At 33.8% G+C, this 21,078-nt stretch overlaps 4 protein-coding genes across 8 annotated transcripts; 2 read left to right on the top strand and 2 right to left on the bottom strand.

Annotated features, from left to right (window-relative positions):
• Positions 1–1,999: 1,999 nt before the first annotated feature.
• LOC128186999 (uncharacterized) lies at positions 2,000–3,961 on the top strand. Its single transcript, XM_052857006.1, has 2 exons — positions 2,000–2,506; positions 3,177–3,961. Exons 1-2 carry the CDS (start codon positions 2,131–2,133, stop codon positions 3,599–3,601), a joined length of 801 nt encoding a protein of 266 aa, XP_052712966.1. The 5' UTR covers positions 2,000–2,130; the 3' UTR covers positions 3,602–3,961.
• Positions 3,917–10,234, bottom strand: LOC128187000 (ras-related protein Rab-35-like). The gene is made up of 6 exons (XM_052857007.1): positions 10,084–10,234; positions 8,288–8,338; positions 7,737–7,860; positions 7,039–7,163; positions 6,342–6,466; positions 3,917–5,974 (listed from the first exon to the last, which is right to left on the bottom strand). The coding sequence occupies exons 1-6, from the start codon at positions 10,133–10,135 to the stop codon at positions 5,831–5,833; spliced, it is 621 nt and encodes a 206-aa protein (XP_052712967.1). The 5' UTR covers positions 10,136–10,234; the 3' UTR covers positions 3,917–5,830.
• A 15-nt stretch (positions 10,235–10,249) lies between these two features.
• On the top strand, positions 10,250–13,521 carry LOC128186998 (protein ABHD11-like). Of its 2 annotated transcripts, none has more exons than XM_052857004.1 (6): positions 10,250–10,422; positions 11,232–11,430; positions 11,830–12,003; positions 12,273–12,455; positions 12,856–13,037; positions 13,251–13,521. In XM_052857004.1, the coding sequence occupies exons 1-6, from the start codon at positions 10,328–10,330 to the stop codon at positions 13,420–13,422; spliced, it is 1,005 nt and encodes a 334-aa protein (XP_052712964.1). In that variant the 5' UTR covers positions 10,250–10,327; the 3' UTR covers positions 13,423–13,521. The 2 variants fall into 2 exon arrangements, with proteins under 2 accessions (XP_052712964.1, XP_052712965.1); XM_052857005.1 differs by having other exon boundaries at positions 10,252–10,422; positions 11,232–11,388.
• Positions 13,522–15,014: 1,493 nt separating this feature from the next.
• LOC128186997 (RNA N6-adenosine-methyltransferase mettl16-like) lies at positions 15,015–20,278 on the bottom strand. 4 transcript variants are annotated; one of them, XM_052857002.1, is made up of 8 exons: positions 20,214–20,234; positions 19,228–19,563; positions 18,691–18,831; positions 18,340–18,598; positions 17,935–18,004; positions 17,306–17,395; positions 16,904–17,041; positions 15,015–16,581 (listed from the first exon to the last, which is right to left on the bottom strand). In XM_052857002.1, exons 2-8 carry the CDS (start codon positions 19,544–19,546, stop codon positions 16,015–16,017), a joined length of 1,584 nt encoding a protein of 527 aa, XP_052712962.1. In that variant the 5' UTR covers positions 19,547–19,563; positions 20,214–20,234; the 3' UTR covers positions 15,015–16,014. The 4 variants fall into 4 exon arrangements, with proteins under 4 accessions (XP_052712962.1, XP_052712961.1, XP_052712963.1 ...); XM_052857001.1 differs by lacking the exon at positions 20,214–20,234 and adding an exon at positions 19,888–20,076; XM_052857003.1 differs by lacking the exon at positions 20,214–20,234 and adding an exon at positions 19,696–19,826.
• Between the last annotated feature and the right edge of the window lie 800 nt (positions 20,279–21,078).

A 21,078-nucleotide genomic window follows, 5' to 3' on the forward strand; every position in this document is an offset into this window, starting at 1 on the left:
TTTCACGTTGAATTCCCGCTTTGCCAAAACAACGTTTACACAATAAAGATGGACGGTAGACCTGGATGCTAAGCATATGATGCTGTCAGAAATGGGAAAAGCCGTTCTATGTTTACAGAAATTGATTGAGCCTTATCTCTTTGTTACCATCACCTAACAATAAAATACGTTCAAACCAAATCTTGATGCCAAATAGTAATACCAAAAAAGTTAAATGCATATACATGTGTACTAGTATATTGTTACCTTCTTAAACATTTTAAAGCACTAATTCCAAGATATTAGATGCCAAAATGATCACCAAAAATCTTCTATACGCCTGTTTTTGAATCTTTCATCGATTATATCGATAAAGTAAGTAAAGGAACCTACAAAATACTATAAATATGCGATCAAGAAGTGACTTTTTTATAGACTGAAGAGCTTAACACTATCTTATCAGGTTCTGTTTAGAATGCTGTTAATTAAAAACTGTATACTGCAGTTGTTGTTGATCATATGGTATCGTCTTTTGTAAGTACAAGTAGAAGTATCTTATTAAAAAAAATTCGGTTTCATAATCGAAATGGACAAGTAGTATAGACAACATGATTGTTTCCTAATATGTGGAGGAGACATTAGCCTGTAAGTTGTATCATCCTGCTGTAACCTCCGATTGGTGTCGTAACTGTCGTTTAAGGGAAGATGGGACCATCTGTCAGTTTTTGACGAACAAATGTTCAAACAGCAATTTGCTGTTATATTTGTTGAATCGTTACATATACTCTATCCAACGCGTACGGTAACGAAACGTGACACGTGACAGACCAATACCTCAAGACAACTTAAATTGTTAAACCAATACCCCCCCCCCCCCAAACTACAGACTCAACTACAAGAATACAATATCCAGAAAAAAAGATCTATGGAATCGCAGCACAATTTAATAGTGGCCCCGGAGAAAGATCGCCAGATTTGTCAATTGCAATTTGGGCGGTTTTGCACGCGGATGCAACGAATTGTTGTACCGGAAATTGGCTGCTTTGATGTCCATCTTCGTAACCATGTAATAATCATCCTCTGTCGAAATCTAAAAAAATAAAAACACTTCCATGATAGCAAGGGTCCAAATAAGCAAACACCTTTACACTCTCCCGCATGTCATAGTGAATATACCAACAGTCATCGGCAATGTAGAGGTGTTTGTCTGGAAGACTTGTGAATGGAAAATATTCAAAACGACAAGGACAAATTCATAGAAAATAGTTGTATATCTAGGTGGTGTTCCTAGGAAAGACTCTTACTCGTTCCCTTGTCTCCTCCACCCCACCCCCACCCCACTCCCCACACACACTCCAAATGCTCAGCTATACCAAAACAAGACAAACCATCGCTTGAAACCCACTAATGGTTTAAACAAAAAATAAATCCTGTTTTATAAAAGAGGATAGCGTTATAGTGGCTTGTCTCCTCTTTCATCAGTGCTATCTTTTCATTACATTTATATATATGATATTCTGTCAAGATTTTTTGAAGTCTCGTCGGATCTCATTTGTTTAAATTTAAAGCTCCTATATATACCACGCACTGACAGCTGTATTAATAATGCATTCAGATCTGATTTTAATCTTTCCAAAAAAAAGTGTTTTTACTTCCAAGGGGGTATATATACTAGAGTGAGAACAAAAGAACTTTTTATCTATCGCGATATAGCCCAACAAACAAAGGTTCTATAGGTAGTGAAAAGAGCTGCACCATTTCAATAAAAGTAGAATTGATAATGGGGAGCTTTAATGATATTAATTATCAAATCGCATTGAGGCGGGAAATCTTGGTGTGTGTGCAGTATACATAGGATAATCAGTTCCCTATTTGAAAAGCATTTGACATAAAACAACCCGATTTCAAACATACCAGCACTCGCCGGAATCTTTCACCCTTTATAAGCTCCTAAACGCCGGTCTCCTAATGTATTGAATATATTGTCGCTGCCATTATTTATCGCTACTCTCTCTTAATTTATTTTCAGGTGACTTGTAAACATTTGATAACTATATAACCCAAGAAATTAAATACCAATGGTATACACAAATAAAAGGTGTAATTCATTACATTCTACAAACGCTTGCCGCGCTCAGCTACCGGGACGATATGAGTAGTGTAAGCTCAGCCATGCCCGCTAGAAAAGGCATCCTGGGGACCCCTCTGTCCCTCAGACAAAGCGATGACAAGTTGTCTGCCGTCACCAGCAGCCGGGACTTCGAGAAGCTGCGTCCCCAGGGCGAGGAGAAAAATCCTGTCCCTTTCGTGCATGAGGATGGATTTTCGGATATTGTGTTGGTCGTGGAAGGGAAACGTCTCTACACGTCTCGGAGTTTGCTGTGCATGTCTTCCCCCGTGCTCGCCAGGATGTTGGCGTCCCCGGAACAGAAGGACCAGCGGGAATTCCCCCTGCAGGGAAAGTCCTACGACACCATCCACGAGCTCCTGTACATCCTACATCCAGCCTACCAACGAAAGGTCACAGGTAAACGGTGAACTTTTTACAGATCTCAGGTCGAAGAGACGCAAAATCTAGAGAAATTGGTTTCATTTTGAAACAGTTTTGCATTGTTTTTGTAATAATCGATTACATTTAATCGTTCCAATAGATTTCAAAATGGATATTAAAGTAAAGAAGAAAAAAAATCAAAGTTCTCTGCAGAAAAAATTTTAAAAATATTCTTTTTTTTTTTAAAGCAAAGTCTTAAAGAGAACTTATATCCTTTGTCCTTAAAACAAATGTTTAGCATTTGAAAATTAAATTCAAATACAAAAAAGGGTTGGGTGGGATGGTGAAGGACTTAAATCCTTCGGAATTTTAGTCTGCTATTTGTGAATGAGTGTGTGATATGTTTTTGTATTGTAAATGTTTCGAGTGATTAAGTGCATAAATTAAAAGATTTTCAATCAAATCTGCAAATGAATGGCATTTTGCAACTACAAGAACATACTCGTTGCATTTTGTACGTCGTTGCAAACAACGGCTAAATAATACACTTGGTTCCAAAATCACCAAGTCCTGTGTTAAGGAAATCCGGCCTGTAAACCAAGAAAACAGGTAAAAAGATTGCCAACCCTGACGGTTCCTACTTCTTACAGTCTAAAAACGTTGCTATGCAGTTGCATATTTTTAACCATAGATTATTATTTTCCAGATCAAACAGCTTTCCAAATACTACCTATAGCAGAGGAGTATCAGATATGGAATCTGAAGCAGCGATGTGAGGAGATTCTTCTCAACTCATTAAATATGGAGAAGTCTGTCAAAGATGACCAGTTACTTCGTTGTCTTCAGATATCTGACACTTACAAGCTTTTTGCACTTTGGACAAAATGTTTACAGCTTTGTGCCAAACCAAATGTTAACCTCGCAACACTGCAGCGCAACCCAGAGTATGAGCACATATCAAGGTTCCTGAAAAGCATGCTAGAGGCCTTTAAAACTGGCGTTAGTGAAACGCATCGGTCACACAATGACGGTAGTCACGTGGTTGTTCCCAGACGTGGGAGCACAACGCTGATTGATGAAACAAACGTTCGAAAGACCTTTGTTACTAGTCACACCCAGACAAAATTTTAAAATGATTGAAAAACTGTCTAGTCATTCATCATATTCGTAGTATGGAATTCAGTTCGCCTTTCATACACTCCAAGTGTTGGAAAGAATAGACGCATCGGACAGGTTGACATATGAACATTAGGTCTTCAATGGAAGATTTTATAGGACTGTAAGCCATGGAATATATTGTGCAAACATCCAATATAATCTCGGTACTTGTTTCAAACACCATCACTGATCTGTTAAAATCCAGATTTTAAGTCAGGCACATTCTTGCAAAGTATATTTGGGGTCCGTATTGTTTGTTGTAACTAAAGTATGAACTGAGAATATCCATGATTTTATATACACATTTTATTGTAATAAATCATATCACAATTAGATGTTACTCATTATGGATTACCTTAGTATCTATGAATACATAACAAAGAAAGAATTGTTTACACAGTCTATAACAATAAATACTACACTGGTACCTTGTAATACCATCAAGTACAAGCACCTGCAAACTGCAAGTCAACTACCTATCCACATGGACATTGATTCTTCTGTAGACATTAACACAATCTAAAATTGTTTATTTCTGTCATTTATCTAATTTGTTGTCTCGTTCAATGAAACGGCACATAAGTTTTGTTGATAACATTTCAGGATTTCTTGATACAATTAAGTATTACAAAATGCTTCACAGATACAAAGAAAAAAACAGAATATTTGGATTATAAAGAGGTTGATGATGATTAGGAAAATTGAAGTATGGTTAATTGTAGTAAAATATTAAATACATATATCTTACATGTCACAGCCTGGAGTGTATTAATGGCATGCTCGTGTTTCTACCTTGCAGTTAAACCCTTGTTCACATGATTCGGTGAAACATGTATTTTTAAACAAATGTTATGCAAAGAAAATTTTAAAAAAAAATATAAAAAAATATTAAGTCAAACAATTGCACACAAAGTTTGGCAATATCAAATGCAATCAAACACCATACAAAGGGAAGCATCTGCATTGTGATACTATGATAAGGAGGGGAGTTACACATCCTATCAGAACTGTATTCTGTTACATCCATTTGAAACTGACACAATTACATGCAGCATCTTAGTATGAATAAAATGAATGACCCTAAACAATCAACTTACACATTTAAACTCCTACACACTATTCTGGTAATTAATGATACAATAATTTGTAGACTGCCATATTTTTCACAATTTGACTCTGTATGTCACAAGATAGCATTCTCATATTGATGGGAAGAATGTTTGGGTACAAATTAAATTATTTTTCAAAACATTGTATACAAAAAATGCATACACTTCTAAATTTTATCTTTCCTAGAAATATTATAATATCTTGCAGAGTGGAAATGCGAGACATTGTGTATCAATTACATGTATTTTTATAACAAATGCACTTTGAAAACCTGAACATTTCAATGTTAAAAGACCCCTATAAAAATTTTCTAGTTGATAAGAGTTGCATGTATGTACTCAAAATTGGCTTGTGGCACCGCAACTGTAAATCAGTTCTGATATGCTTGCAAACAAGCATTAGATGCAGCATAAGGTTATCAAACATGCATGATTCTTTTACATAGCTTCTTAAGATGTACAGCTTCGAAAGTTGAAACAAGACTTGCAGAGATAAATGGTGAAAAAATAATTGAAAGTGGGGATTGTTGTGCAAATAAAAAAATAAATCTTAATTTGAATGTGCACTGGAGAAATAGCTTTGATCTAAAAAAATAAAAATTTAGGAATGCAATGTGTTTTATCTACAAGTAAAATATTATACTAATATCCTACATCTTTCACTGTTTACACGTCTATTTCCATACTATGCTGTATGTGCACCAAAAATTATCAATATGAAGACATGAAACACACATTAACAAAACATCATTTATAATTATGACTGTTTTTGGGGAAAACTCAGGGAGTAACAAACAAGAAGCATATCAACAGATTTAACAATACAATAAATTGTTGTATATTTCCATAAAAAAAAAAATTGTGTCAAAAGAGTCGTAAAATTCCTCGGAGGATAAAAGCCAAACCTGTTTTTAAAGTAACCTGACAGTGTGAGCAACACATTTCTCATCAAGTACAAATGAACAACGAGGAATACTAATTACTCTACCATTTAGTATCATGAATCCTGCATCATGTATTGCTATGTTCCTGGCACCATTAGTGTACTTCACATGTATTGAAAATAAATGTTCACATCCTAAATTACGTGCATTCACACTTTACAGCAGCCCTTTTTGCCCCCGCCCCCTCCTGTTGACCTCTTGTTCAGTTTTATTGACTCGGCTGGTTGTTCCGCTGCTTTCTTCATTTGTTCTTTCTTTGTTGCTAAAACTAATTTGGTGATGGCTAAAAACATCTGAAACAGATACAAAATAAATGTTTACCAGATAAAATGCAGAAGTTTTTTGTGACTTTAATTTTCGCTGATGGCTGATTTAAAAAAAAATCCCTTTTTGCGATGAAATCTTTGTGAATGCAATCAACATCTAAAAATAAATACTAAAATTTTCATTTACCAGTACATGTCAATACACAAAGATATCAAAACTGATTCACACCCTCAATGTTTGTTTGAACATATTTTATTGTACAAGTATATATAATACATGTATATTGTAGGTTTGAACAAAAGTTCTATATAAAATTGTCTACATACGTTGTTTACACAGGTTAATATGAAGTATAAATTTTGACTAGACAGCAATTTGAATAATTGCACTTACTTCTTCTACATTCTTGTTTTCTTTGGCACTGGTTTCAAACAGCTGAATTCCCATCTGTTCTGCAAACCTCTGGGCGTCCTGGGTCAGGACAACCTTTCTATCCGAGTCATCATCTTTATTACCAACTGTCAAAATCATATACATTTACAACATTTTTAAAATGAAAGAATACAAATGCAATGCAAGAAGCTAAATCATTCACAATACATGTACTGGAATTTTCTGACGTTAACATACAGTATCTTATATTATTCAGTTATAAACAAGACTACAATTATGCATATAATTCATTGTGTACTGGTATCATACTAAAAATAAATGGCATATTGTGCTTTTTACCAGTAATAGTTATGATATATCTCACCTACACACTCCTCAAAATTAACTGACTCTAAAGTACCAGATACATATGCATGTGTACAATATTTCATCTATGCAAAGATTTGTAAAGGTACTGTGGAATCATTAGAATTTGAGGTGACTCAAATTTCATGTATTCTTAGGTAGCCCTCACCTACGAATTTTCATCCTCCACAAAAACTAATTATAAAAAATTTAGTTTTCCACCTGAAACTAAAACATCCATGAAATTACATCCCCATAAATAATAAAAAATCCCACAATCCACGAAAATTGGCCCCAACGAAATAAAATGAATCCACAGTAACCTTGACCCAAGTTATCACAATGAGCATACCTAATATTCTATTAACGACATCACAGTTCTGATCAATCTCGTGAAGCCACCTCTTTACATTAGCAAATGATTCTCCGCTGGTGACATCATACACGACTATCACGCCATGTGTTCCTCTGTAATACCTGTCAATAAAGTCGAAATCTTTCATTAACAGGAAAGCTCTTACAAGACAGATGGCAGCAAAAGGAGGCTGAAGACTTCCACCAAATCAATACATGCATCTGTGACTGATCTTCCATTGCTGAGGAAATCTTAATCAGCGATCAGAAAGCATTCAAAAATCAATATCTTATTTTTAATAGCTCTGAATGTATTTTGGAGTGAACATGTAATAAACATATACAGATTGTAAATCATTAACCTGTATCAGTCTATATATATCATAGACAAGATAGAATAACATGAGATCTGTAAGCCTGTATCAGGCTATCAACAACGGAAAATATCACATTTTAGTTTCATTATTCAATGTGGTAGGAAGCCTTCCTTAATATTAACATATTAAACCCAATTAATTTAAATACTTAATCTACAATTTTTTCTCCTATTATTTTGTTTTTAAGATATTGGGATATTTGGGGGGGGGGGGGGGTGTCAAATTGTTTTTGCTCTTGAATATCATTACTTAATTAACAAGCACAACATACAGTAATAACATGCAGTTATTAAAGCAGAAGAATTAATTATAAACTTACGTGGAAGTTATGGTTCTAAATCGCTCCTGTCCTGCCGTATCCCAGATTTGAAGTTTAACTTTTTCACCATTGACATCAACAGTTCGAATTTTAAAATCTACTCCTATGGTTGTTATGTAGGTACCTGAAATTTCAAACGGAAGTATTCTTATCAATCAAGTCAACCTCTTGGAACAAAAACAATAAGGATAAAGTTGACTGGACAAGAAATAGCCAACCTTATGTTTTCACCCAATAAAATTTTGTTTACACACTAAGAAATGAAACAAGTATATTTTTTTCACAAATAATTTGATTTTGAATGACTATGAAATAGCACAGAGTTAAAAACTTTTCACCACTTCTACATGCATACAGCATGTCACATATTACAAAACCAAACTAGAGTATCATATTACAGGAAATACCATTTATAGAATCGTCATCTTTCTTTTTTTGTTTGAAAAACACCACATAAAGATATAAGGAAATGCTAAATTAATTTTTTTTTCAATGCGTAAGATTTCCTTTTTATATGTTTTTTAGTTATTGATTTTTTATTTAATATCTACCTGAGAATGTATTGTCTGAGAATCTCAATAGGAGACTGCTTTTGCCAACACCTGTAAAAGGAAAACATAGCCAAAATGATATAATACATGTACCGTTGATTCACACTGATTATTTTTTAAATGTCTCAAATCCAGTATGGTGACATGTAAGACAGCATATACTGCTCCTTAAGTAGGGTGTATTTAAGGAAAATAGTAACAAAAGGAATAAAATCTACATCTTAGTGGAATTTGCATCAGGTTAAAGGAACTGAATATTTATTTTAAAAGTAAAAGCATCAAACATGTCTTATGTTAAGTTTTGTGTTTAAATAACTTAATTATTGCCCTGCTTTAACTTCATAAAAATCAATCAAATTTTGGATTTCACATTATATCATCAAAAATTCAAAATGGCTACAAAAGATGTTTTACATGTACATAATATATATATATATATTTATCATAAAGTCTTGTGTATAGCACCCTAAAAAGTTGGGTGTAAAATGCTTAAAAACACCCCCACAGTCCCTATGTATAATACGCACCAAAAATGAAGAAATTTTCAATCATGACTTTTGAAAAGTCACTTATGTGCATGCATTCATGATTGATAATGTAATCAAAGCACTTAAAAGTAATAATGTTTGTAAAATCTAAACTATAACAACAACAAAAGTATTGACTTATTTGATAACTAGTCCAATTCTTTGATTATTAAGAAACATTTGTATGATTCTTGTATATTGTCATTATGAAGTCAGACAAATGATCAATTTATTTTTAACAGTGTCAACATAAAACAATAACAAGACACAAAATGAATATGTTTTAAATCAAATAATAACAAGACCTATTGCTAATCTTCCTGTGCTTCAATTAACTGCATGCCGAAACAAGACAGGTGCATGCTTCATGGGAAACTGTTACACAAACAAGTCAAGAGGTGGCTGGTTACATTATTGCAAATAAACTGTCGAATACTTGTTTGATGCGAAGAACAGTGGTCTGAATGGATTAATATTCCAATACATGGAAATAATAACAATGTATTTTTGACAAAATATGCTTGGTGTTCCCTGAATGTGACTCATACAACTTGCATAACAAACAATTTCGGCAGTCATAGTCCTGAGGTATCTAGAAACAAATTCTGAGAAAAAATGGGGTAAAATTTTGTTTCTATGCATAATAATATGCACCCCCCATTTTTAATCAATATTTTGGCTGAGAGAAAAAGTGTACTATACACAAGACTTTACAGTACAAATTGCGGAAATTATGTACATGTGCTTGAAAAACTTATTAACTAATATTTGAATCCCCTTTGATAAGATAAAGAGGATACCTAATTTCTATTTTTAAGCACATATCAACATTAAGTCAACATTAACCATCCTCCTTTTAGCTACCTCCTTTTGTCCAAGGAGTAATTCAATGCATGAACAACATTAAATAAAAGCCAAAGGCTCACCATTTGATTAAAAATTATCACTATTGTCTACAAAGCTACAAATCTCTATTCTTTTAATATGTAATTGATGAATGACATTTGTATATCATTATCAAAGTTCTATCATAGGGATCATAGACAGAGGAAACTCGGAAAACTATAGTTAGGAAAATTATTCACTTAAGAAAAAATCTTTCAATTCAATGATGAACAGTTTACCATCAATCTAAAGGAAATACCTACAAAGTAACACGAAGACGTGTAAATTGTGAGAATGAAAAGTTTGTTTACATCTATAGCTACTTGAAAAATGTTAAGTATGAAACAAGATAGAGGTTAGATTATCTTTTTTGTATATCCTTACCACTATCTCCTATAATGAGTAGTTTGAATAAATGATCATACTCTCTGGCCATATTTGTTGAGCTTTCTTAGCCCAAATTTATTAACTCGGAAGTTCCAACAAAATCTCAAACCGGATATGAGGCGTGATGTACGCTTTGCGCATGATTTGTTATCGGTCTTGGTCAATAAAACGTTTTCCGGTGTTGCGTAAGGAGGACACTAACATCAGTAGGGTGTAAACTGACCAACCTTGAGGAACCGATATGTCCGGAGTTGTGGTTAAACGAATTCTAGGTCAAACAAGCATTTGCAGAAAATGTCTGTTTTTAAATCTTTCCCGTAACATACAGAATGTAGGGTAATAATTTACATATATCATATACAACATTTACAATGTCACTGCATGAATCATTGAATGTGTGTTAAATTAAAATAGTGTATAATGTAAACTTTATGAAAATGATAACATAATTTACATTGAAGACATGATATTTTATTTGGTAATGAGACCCTAGACATGATAATATCATAATATTATTATTTCAGTTCGTTCAATATGCTTTTTTTTTCTAACTAAGAGTATAAATTTTATAGTCATTGGATCTTACAACACAACAAACTGAAACAATTTAGATTTGTTATTTTGCGATAGGATATTTTTCGAGTCATCACTCAGTTCGTACTTCATCAAAGATCGTCAGGAGCCAAGAACGGGGAAAAAATCCTAAATTACATACAAAATTAAAAATACAAATCTAGCATAGAAGACCCAAACTTTAACTACTGTTTTTAGATTTTCAAAATTGATCTCTTTCATGGAATAAAATGCATGCACAAAATGTCTTGAACACCTTTAACTACATTAAGAGGTTATCACATGCCAAAATGTATTTAATTTAGTTTAGATATATATTATATAAATATGAATCAAATTACAGTTAAATACAAGGTGCAAAATACTTATTCTCAATCAACGACAAATTTCGTTTTGGTATATCAAAAGTTAGACTTATCATCCCTTGTCCAGTTAATCTATTCAAACAATGGCTCTTTGTACCAGCTGAGGTCCTTCTCTTATTGGTAAAATTGTGAACACAAAATACATTATGAATGTACATGTAATTAACTATATGAAAAAGTAATGGCGTATTCACCTTTTTTTTTCAGATCATCCAAAGTTTCTGCTGTTAATCTTGCATATGACTACCAAGAAACACCCAATGATTACGATGTCCTCCCCCCATTGATCATAATGCATGGGTTAATGGGTTCTTCTTCGAACTGGGCCACCATATCCAAGGTGCTGGCGAACACTGATAGAAAGGTACCATTGGCCAGAAAATACCCCTCTCGGAAAATACCAGTGGTAAATACTGGCATTTTGATCCTGTCCCGGGAAATACTACTGATTGTTTTCTAAACTGTGAATTACTGGAAATCAAAAATTTTGTAATTATTTATAAGTAGATGCCCAATGCATTACTGGGTAGCCAAAACCTGTTAAATTCAAGAACAATGACTAAATGTCTTTGTCTATAAGGTGTACTTAAAAGTATGTAGTATGCAGTTGTGCTTTTTTCCCAGTATTTCCAGGGAAATCCCAGTAATAAGTGGGAAATACCAGTATTTTAAACCCTCCTTGAAATTTGAGTAGTTCCCTCTTTTTTTAACAACTGTTATTTTTTCAGTGAAATAGATGAAGTATTGATTTGGAGATGCAAATATTACCACATAGTAAATGAAATAAACTTTTTCTCTTTCTCAGATAATAAGATTAGATGCTCGTAATCATGGTAATAGCCCACACAGTGAAGATATGTCTTATGAAGCAATGTCCTATGATGTGCTGAAGGTGATGGATAACATGAAGATCGAGAAAGCCTGTCTGATGGGCCACAGTATGGGAGGGAAAGCTTTCATGACAACAGCACTGCTACATGTAATGCACACATCTTTAATCTTTATTAGCATTATCTTCCTATTACTTGTATTATCAAACATCAATGTTTCTGAAGCAATGCAAATGTATGTACAATTTACATGTGCCCTGAACAGGACCATAATGTACCTAAGTTTTACTACATGTATTTGCAATAAGGGTTACATTGTTATTCCAAAGCACTTGATGGAATATTTAGGTACTATTTGTATGCTTTTAAATTTCGAGATAGAGATATTATCAGATAAATTGTTTAAGTTTTCTTCCAGCCAGAGAGGGTTTCAAGCTTAATTGTGGTGGATGTTTCACCCACCCTTAGTCCCGGTGCCAAATACTTCCCGAGTTACCTACAATGTATGTTAAAGATCAGCTCACAACTACCAGAGATGGAAGGAGTACCCCTCACAAAAGCCAGAAACATGGTTGTAGAGGCACTGGAGGAGGTAGAAGAGGTATGTACTGCTGCAAAGTTCAGAAGAAAAATGGTTACTGGGTGTGTGTGAAGGTATCATTTTCCACAGGCAAATGATGTTTGTATGGTAAAATAAACTATTTAATTCCTTTGAGAAATATAAACACTGTACTTACTTATTCTCTCTATGCTCCGGAGGACACATGCAGCTGTAATGTGAGAAATATATACTGGTTCAGTATTTGCCCTGTAAGTAAACAAAATAAATGCATTTTCACATACCTTCCTGGTACATGCAAAATAAAATGGTTGCAAACTGTTTTTACATTGTACAGTCAATAAATAGAATTAAGTACTTTATAATTAAAGTTGATTTACAGTCATGTCAAAAGTGTTTGTGGGACATCTTAAATCTTCTGTTTGATTTCCTTTGATTGTAGCACCTGGGTGTTCGGCAGTTTCTGGCAGCAAACCTTATCCAGGTGGATGGAAAGCTGAAATGGAGAGTGAATCTGGATGCAATTATCAATAATTATCAGGATTTGGCCAGTTTTCCCAAGTTTGACACAAAGTATGAGGGACCTACCCTGTTTGTGGGTGGAGAGAAGTCTGAGTATATTAGGTGGGATAATGTTTTCTCTTATCTTTTCTACTTTCCTCTTTTTAACCCGAAAATGTGTTTCACAGTATTGAATAGAAAAATTAACATATTTTTTAAATTTCAACATGGTACATTTGAGTAATTTGTCTGATACAGTACATGTATTATATTATAAAGTATGTTAAACAAAACTGTTGATATTTTTTAAAGAGAGAATATGTTTTTCTTTTTAAGCCCAAGCACAACGCCAGACATCATGAATCTCTTTCCCAATGCTTTTATTGTACACATACCAAGGGCAGGTCACTGGGTGCACTCAGACAATCCATTTGAGTTCCTGGAATGTGTTATAGGATTTCTGAATGCTGAAGCTGAGGGACAATTATATAAAAATGTGCCAAGCTAATCTAATGAACCAAATTTTAGTCATAATTTCTTTGATGTTTTTATCATTCAGTGGAATCAGTGCTATTAAGTTTTTAAGATTACAAATGGAAAAAATAAACCTGGTTGGCTTTGTTTTATTTTTAGGCCAAGATGCAACTTGTGCAATTTAAGTTCATGTTTGTTAATGGTAGATTGAAATCTTTTTATTGTTAAAGAGAAGCAATGACACGCTGGCTTTTACATGTACTTCCTTTAAATCCTATAAATAAGATTTCCAAGGGCAATAAATCAGGGCTTATACCTACTATTGTTACTCATAATTACCATCCCATTCTGTGGTAATCCTGCAGTGATCAGTCTGTCTGACTATTCATTTATAGGATATAATTATCTCCTCTTTGTCATATTTGAATTATTTCACCCAAAGAGTGCCTTTTAGGTTAAGGATGTGCGAAAACCTTGAATCTTTTATATTTATTATATAGATCAAAGGATAAGGTGACTGATCTTTGTTTATGTACGAAAGTTGTCGTATTGTAATATTTTCACTCCCCTTTGGTCATATTTTGTTCTTACTTCGCTAAAGTAAAACCTTTCAGTGACCTTCAGTATTGGAAGTTTTTTGTCAAGAGGTCAAGGTCGCATCAGATCTATGTAAAATCATTGTTCAGTTTTGAGCACATTATTTTATCTTGGCGTGACCAGGCTCACGCTTTATCCAGAGAATGAATACAAGTAAAAGTAAATTTCTTTGTGAAATCTCCTCTTTTTCTAATCTGGTTTATAGAGTGCATGAATGTAAATTGTGTGCAGTAAATTTTAAATTACCAGTATACATTTTTGTGATGCTGACCATCTCAAAAGGTCCCACTGAAAGGATGAGAATCATTTCAAAAGACTTGCTTTGATCTTAACCGATGACTTATAAATTTTTCATTTGGGATAGAACTTTATTTTTAAAGCTCATTGCAAACCTTTGGGCATTTATTTGGTTTAATATGAGCATTATTGAGCCAGTGGGAATGAATTTATGGTCCAAAACTGAGTTTTGTACATATCAGCTATGACCTTCACATTTGACCTAGAAACATAGTTCAAGGTCTCTTCAAACATCTGTTGAAGTATGAGCCAAATAAAACTAAGGGGAAAGAATCTATGCTCTGGACAAAGATTTTTATTTTAACGTGGTCTGATTTGACCTTGAACCTCCTTGAACCTTTGTTCAAGGTCACTGCACACATCTTTTGACGTAAGGCTCTCTGGGTAAAGTATGAATCAGATTGGATCTATGAGCATGAATATATGATTCAGACAAATTCTGCTGTGATCATAACCTTAGATCTAGAAACTTGGCTCAAGATCACTGCACACCCTTCTATCAAAAGGCACTTAGTGCGTGAAATATAAGCCAGATTGGGCCAAGGAGATAGAAAACATGCTCTGGACAATTGATCTCGGATGGACAGATATCATGATAGGGCATCCACAAAACAGGGATCTATTACTAGACAAAGTTGAGATGGTGAGCATTTCAAAGGGCCCTGACTAAATAATGGAAGTTAGGATAAAAAGCATTTCAGAAGACTTGCTTTGATTTACCTACGACTAGTTGGCATTGAACTTTAATTCAAGCTCATTACCCTTACCTAAAGGTTTTCGTTTGGTTTTGTTCTGAACAAGATTAAGTCTTTGGGTAATAATTTAATTATGGTTTAAAACTGGATTTTAAAGAGGTCAGCTATGACCTTCACATTTGGCTTTGATACTTGGTTCAAGGTCACAACCTTTACTGAAAAGCTCCATTTATGTGAAGTTTGAGCCTGATAGGGCTAAGGGGAGAGAAGATATGTTCTGAAAAAAAATTTGTTTTGTGTTGTCTGATATGAACTTGGCCCTTGATCTACAAACTTCATTAAAGATCAGTGCACACCCTTTAACCATAGGCACCCTGTGTTCGAATTATAAGCCAGATTGGACCAAGGGGTGAGAATACAGGTACATGTATATGATTTGCACAAGGATATTCCATATGATATTGTTATGACCTTTACCTAAGACCTAGAAACTTGTTTCAAGATCACTGCACACCCATTTACCCAAGGCACTCTCTGGGTGAATTATGAGCCAGACTGGGGCAAGGAGAGAGAAAATATTCTCTGGACATAATCTCGGGCGAACAGACCAAGATCACTAAAGGGCACTTGCTGAACGGGCCCTAAAAGTTTTGAAATGAAATGCTCTTCACTAAAAGGAGGGACCTTTGAGATGGTTGTATACATCTAAATGACATCTAACTCATCAAATGAATTCAAATTCTATCTAATACTTTGCTCCAATTTGCAATCCATGTGTGTAATAACATATGAAGACTGCAAATTCTTTATTAAGAATTATAGGGAATCTTGTTTTTTAATACCAACCCTAAACATCATTTTCCCAAATATGATTTAGACACTTTATCACAAGTAAAAAACATTTCTGGTAGTAGATACATGTATTTGTAGAAATGAATCTTAGAAAGAACATAACTATCTTGAACCAAGAACCAATAAACAGAACTATTCTCAAACCATTCACATTTATTTTCTATAATTATGATAACGTGCAACAATTAATCAGTGATGTGATTCTTTAAGTATTGCAGAATTTGATGCATCTGGTCTTTCTGCCCCTCCCTATACACCATTTCCAAACTGATGGAATCTGCTGCTATTTTAATAAACATGTCACACTTAACAAGGAACTGGTCCTTGTCTTCTTCAGACAGAGAGTCACCGGTCACACATGGCACCACGTTGTCTTTTGAAGATGATGCTCCTTGGTTAGCTGCCTTCTCACCATCTCCAGATTTATTGACTTTCTCTTCAATTTTCTTTCCTTTGAATGTCTGATCATCATTAAAATCTGAGACAGATGTTACTTCCCTTTCACCTTGATTACATGGACTTTCCTGGCATTTTTCACAAGAATTTTCCAGTTGCTTGTCAGACTTTTCTCTTTCTGTGAAATTCTCTGTGACCTTCAGTTTTTTCACCTCTGTACCCTCGGATGTCTGCTCCTCCCCACGCCGCTTCATTTCACGACGTTTTCGCCGTTGATGTGACCAAGTGTTCTTAAAAGCTGTTAGCTTTAAATGAACAGTTTTTGTTTTGCTGTCAACGGACTTTAAATTCTCAATCTATAAAACAAATGATTTATTTTCAAATTATCAGTACTGGTATGCCAAATTTTTCAACTACTGGTAACATGTTTCACTAATGTCAAGCTAGGATCAAATTACTTTTCCAAGTACTTATGATATTGATTTTTGGCAGTGTTAAGATAAATAAGAACATGTCATGAAATAATAACAAATTCTTTTTAAATTCTCCTGAGATTCTATTTGGATTCCTTCAATTTTTAAAACACAATTCTCAAAAGAATAAGCAACTATTCAATGAACCACTGCATACTTATGCTTCAGTGTGTCTATAGTGTCTTCCTTACATGTGTACACATACCTGTAGAACTTTAAGCATCTCCATCACTTTGTTAGCCACATGGTCCACATCATACACAGAGACCGCAGACTGTGGAACTTCAAAGGTCAGGGGCAAGGACAGCTTCCTGCTTTTCTTTGTTTCTTGAAACAATGACCTCTTAAACAACAGAAACTAAGTGTACTGACGATAACCTCATTATTTGTAGCTATGACACAACAGTACAGCGGAAATTTATTCTTAAATTCCAACAACAACCCCTCTCCAAACCACCTTTTTTCATGGATATACTAGTACATGTACCGGTAATACTGAATAATAATTAATATCCAATGTCAGAAACCAATGCCAAATACTAGATATTATTGATTAGAGAACCCAATTTACAAATATGGCACTAAATGACATATGAAGGATACCTACAGGAAATATAACACTCATGTCAAAGGTCCAGGCAATCCCCCACCGCATGGTCTTTCCCTGACAAAACTCTGTTGTTTGGTAATTTGGAATCTACAACAAACAGAATTTGGACAAAATTTAGATAAAATTCTACAAAATGCATGCAAATTATAGATCTATTTGTGCATATCATTTGGATACTATTCTACAACATACACACAAATTATAGATTTATTTGTGCATGGCAGTTTGAAATATGCATAGGTGTAATTTTCATAATTATTAAATTCTATTCTTATCAACATTAAAAGATTATTTTACAGAAAATTACCAGTATATGAAGTGTTTTTGCATTAGGTATATATTTGGCATCCAATCTTAAAAGTAATAAATTTGTATGCATATCACACTTGTAAGCTATCAAACAAATTTTTTTTTGAGAAGAAAGACCCCCACTTTAATATCAGCTTTAAACTAAGGACACATGGAGCAAAAAAAAAAACAAACCCTCTTACTCCTTATTCTCTTACACCTCTTCAGAAAATCATTATAACTTCTGAAATACTAATATTGGTAGTTTCTTCTCCTGTGGTATTGGAGTCTTTCACCCCAATGCCTATTGCTACATATTTACATGTACAATGCATTACCTTATGATCTCTGAGCTCCTTTTTCACTAGAGGTATGTTGGTCTTTTTCCCAATCATACTAGTGAAAATTCTACAATACACAAATAAATGGAATCAATTCCATGTGTATACATTCTTTATATATATATATACACACACACACAATATCATTGGTTCTACAAACTGAAATATTTACCAACAAACAGGATATTTTCTGGATTTTATTTAAGAATTGAATTTTTAAGATGATGCTTAATAAGAGACTAATACATGAACATAGTGTATAATAAGTCAAAAGAGTCATTGTCTTGTTTTTGCAAATGAAGTATCAACTAAACAGATTCTTAATCTTATTAATTCTCAATTAAAGCGTATTTCATTTTTCTTTGATGATTGAAGCTTACATTTTAATTTTTAGAACCTTACTTAATTCTCCCTTGAAGATCTACAGACTCTACAATGATTTTTTTGATAAACTCTGCCTCCCCTCCCTCTGTGATGCTCTCCCCCACACTAGCTGTGTTGATGGAAGAAGGCTCCGGTCTTTCATCTGACCGAGAGGACATAATTGCCTGAGCATCCATGTGATCAGCAAAGAATGGAGGATTACACATGCAGAAGTCAAACTCATCAGAGTTGCCCTCTAGCAGTTCCAAAAGAGCTGTTTTACCTGAAACTTTTTTGACTGTAAAAGAAAATAAGTATCATGTGCATCAACATTCAGAAATGAGAAGCATGTAAAACTTTGCATATTACTTTTTTGAAAATAGATATAACCTTTAATTTTTTCCTGCATATTGTTCTTTTGAATGTTTTTCTCTGCGATGGTAAAATTTGTCTCATCTACTTCTGATGCTAGAAATTCCCAGTTATTTTTCTTACAGCCAAGTAATGGATAAACACAAGTAGCACCAGTGCCTACAAAAACAATGATAGTCAGATTACATACCTGGTACATAAGAATAGAGATTTCTCATGAAGATTCTAACTTTAGTGCCATTGTGGTATACCGGTATGTTCCCTGTTCCTTCAAGACTAATCTAAAAGGTATGGTTAACAAAATAAATTATAAATCTAATCTCTCATATCTTACTGTAACATTAAAGAAAAATAATGTAGATGAATTATGAAATTCATGGGAAATCATGCATGTAATGGTTCAACAGGAACATTACTCTGCCTTTTCCGTCAAGTTTTTTATTGATGGAAAAGGTAAAGTGATGTCCTGATTGTATGGTGAGACAAGTCCATTTTCATTACCAGGTAATAAAAATCAAAGTCAGAATCTATAGCTTGTCAATAAGTTTTACAAACCTATATCTATGCCTTTTCCTCTGACATCAGTAAGGTCCTTCAAAATATCTTCTATCCACAAAATATAGTTTAGTCTTAGTGGAATCGTTGGAATAAGCCTATTAAGTGGCATCTCAACCTCCAGATCAAAGTCCTCTTTAAGGAGAGCAATGGCCAACTGTCTCAGAGAAGTAGGGCTCTTGTAGTCCAGGTGACATTTCCCCTTTAAGTCTTTGAAAACACATTTTGCAAAGTCTGGATATTTCTCTGCAAGTGTTTTAAAGTTTGGTGCCTTGTCTTTGTATAGGTTTCTTGGATGCATGTACTTATTTAATGCCATGTTGACATCAGCTTTCTCTGCAAAAGTATATATTTGTAATTCCTAAATTTCTTTTTTATCAAAAGCTAATGAACTAAAAATAAGACACTATTGTAAAAATGAGTTAATAAATTAGGGAGTAACATAATAAAGACAAGATTTAAACGTACATCCAGTACAAGTGTATGCATCATTGCCAACGATGGAAAAATGGTTTACAGCAAGATCATGTATTACTCTACACAATACTGTAATGATAGGAGTTTGAGCCAAAATTAATTTTGTCCATTCAGGACTTCAATTCTAACTTCATAAACAACATGTAAGCATAAAATTATATACAACTATATAGATCAACTTACATCGAATCATGTTTGTGTAGAGTTTACTCTAAGTCTTACAGTAAACACTTATTTGTCATTTTATTGAATACCCCACACTAAATGAAGGATGCATGCGAAATATCTTGAAAATAAAAAAGTAATCAAGAGATTTTGGCGCCAGAAGTTATATTATTTACACCAGTATTAAACATATATACGTCCCTGTTTTAACGTATAATACCACTAGATTGCTTTACATGTCTGTTTTTAAAAATTAAATAATTTGAAACCAAAATAAAATATCCCTGTATCGAACATACCAGATTGTTTGGCTAAAGGATCGATAAAGTAAAAACAAAAACTACAAAATTGTTGCGATCATCCCTCATCTGCTGGGCGCAGCCATGTTGAGTCGGTTTAAAAAGGATGAAACTAAAACACTGATAAAATTGGAATATCTTATGTGAATGATAAATTCAACTAAATAGTATTGAAAAAAGTAAATAAATATTTTCTATTTACATAACGACACCCTTACAACAAATATTATGCAATTCTATGGCAGAATTTGTTACTTTTACTCTAATAAACTAAATAATAATAACATAAACAGATCGAGATGGTTGCCATCTCAAATTATTGGCATTACTTTATTATACAGGAAATTAGGGTGAAAAGCATTGTAAAGGGCTAATAATTACATGAACTTAACATTTCCTATGAGGCAACAAAAAGGAGTTCTGGCTGGTCAAGGAAATCATAGATGTTTGACCTTGACATCTGATCAAATTGTTTCAATTAAGGTACATGTAACTACAAATCCTAAAATCACACTATGGGTGAAGTAGCCAGATAAGGTAAAGGGTGAAAAGGAAAAAAAAGCTCTAGACTAGTTTTTTTTTACATTGATCTGCAATGATACTTTGTGAAATTAAGGATCCTCGACATCCCATGACTTCTATTTTTTTATGACAGTTCATCACAACATGGCGATTTGAATGCATTGTAACACAGTTCATGTGGCCAATATTTTTTGTGCATCTCTGTGGCTACCCATCTGCAGGTCCCGAGTTTGAATACCGCAGGGACTTTTATTTTGATGAATAATATTTGAAAAGTTCAGGTTTGTATGCAGAACTTTTCCCAGGTGTGTGGAGGATCCTTGACTACATCATATCATTTTTGTTGATACAGCTATTAGTTACATTTTAATTACTATCAATGGGTGCT

The sequence above is a fragment of the Crassostrea angulata genome, chromosome 6 (genome assembly GCF_025612915.1).
Source record: "Crassostrea angulata isolate pt1a10 chromosome 6, ASM2561291v2, whole genome shotgun sequence".
In the NCBI taxonomy this organism is placed as follows: Eukaryota; Metazoa; Mollusca; class Bivalvia; order Ostreida; family Ostreidae; genus Magallana; species Magallana angulata.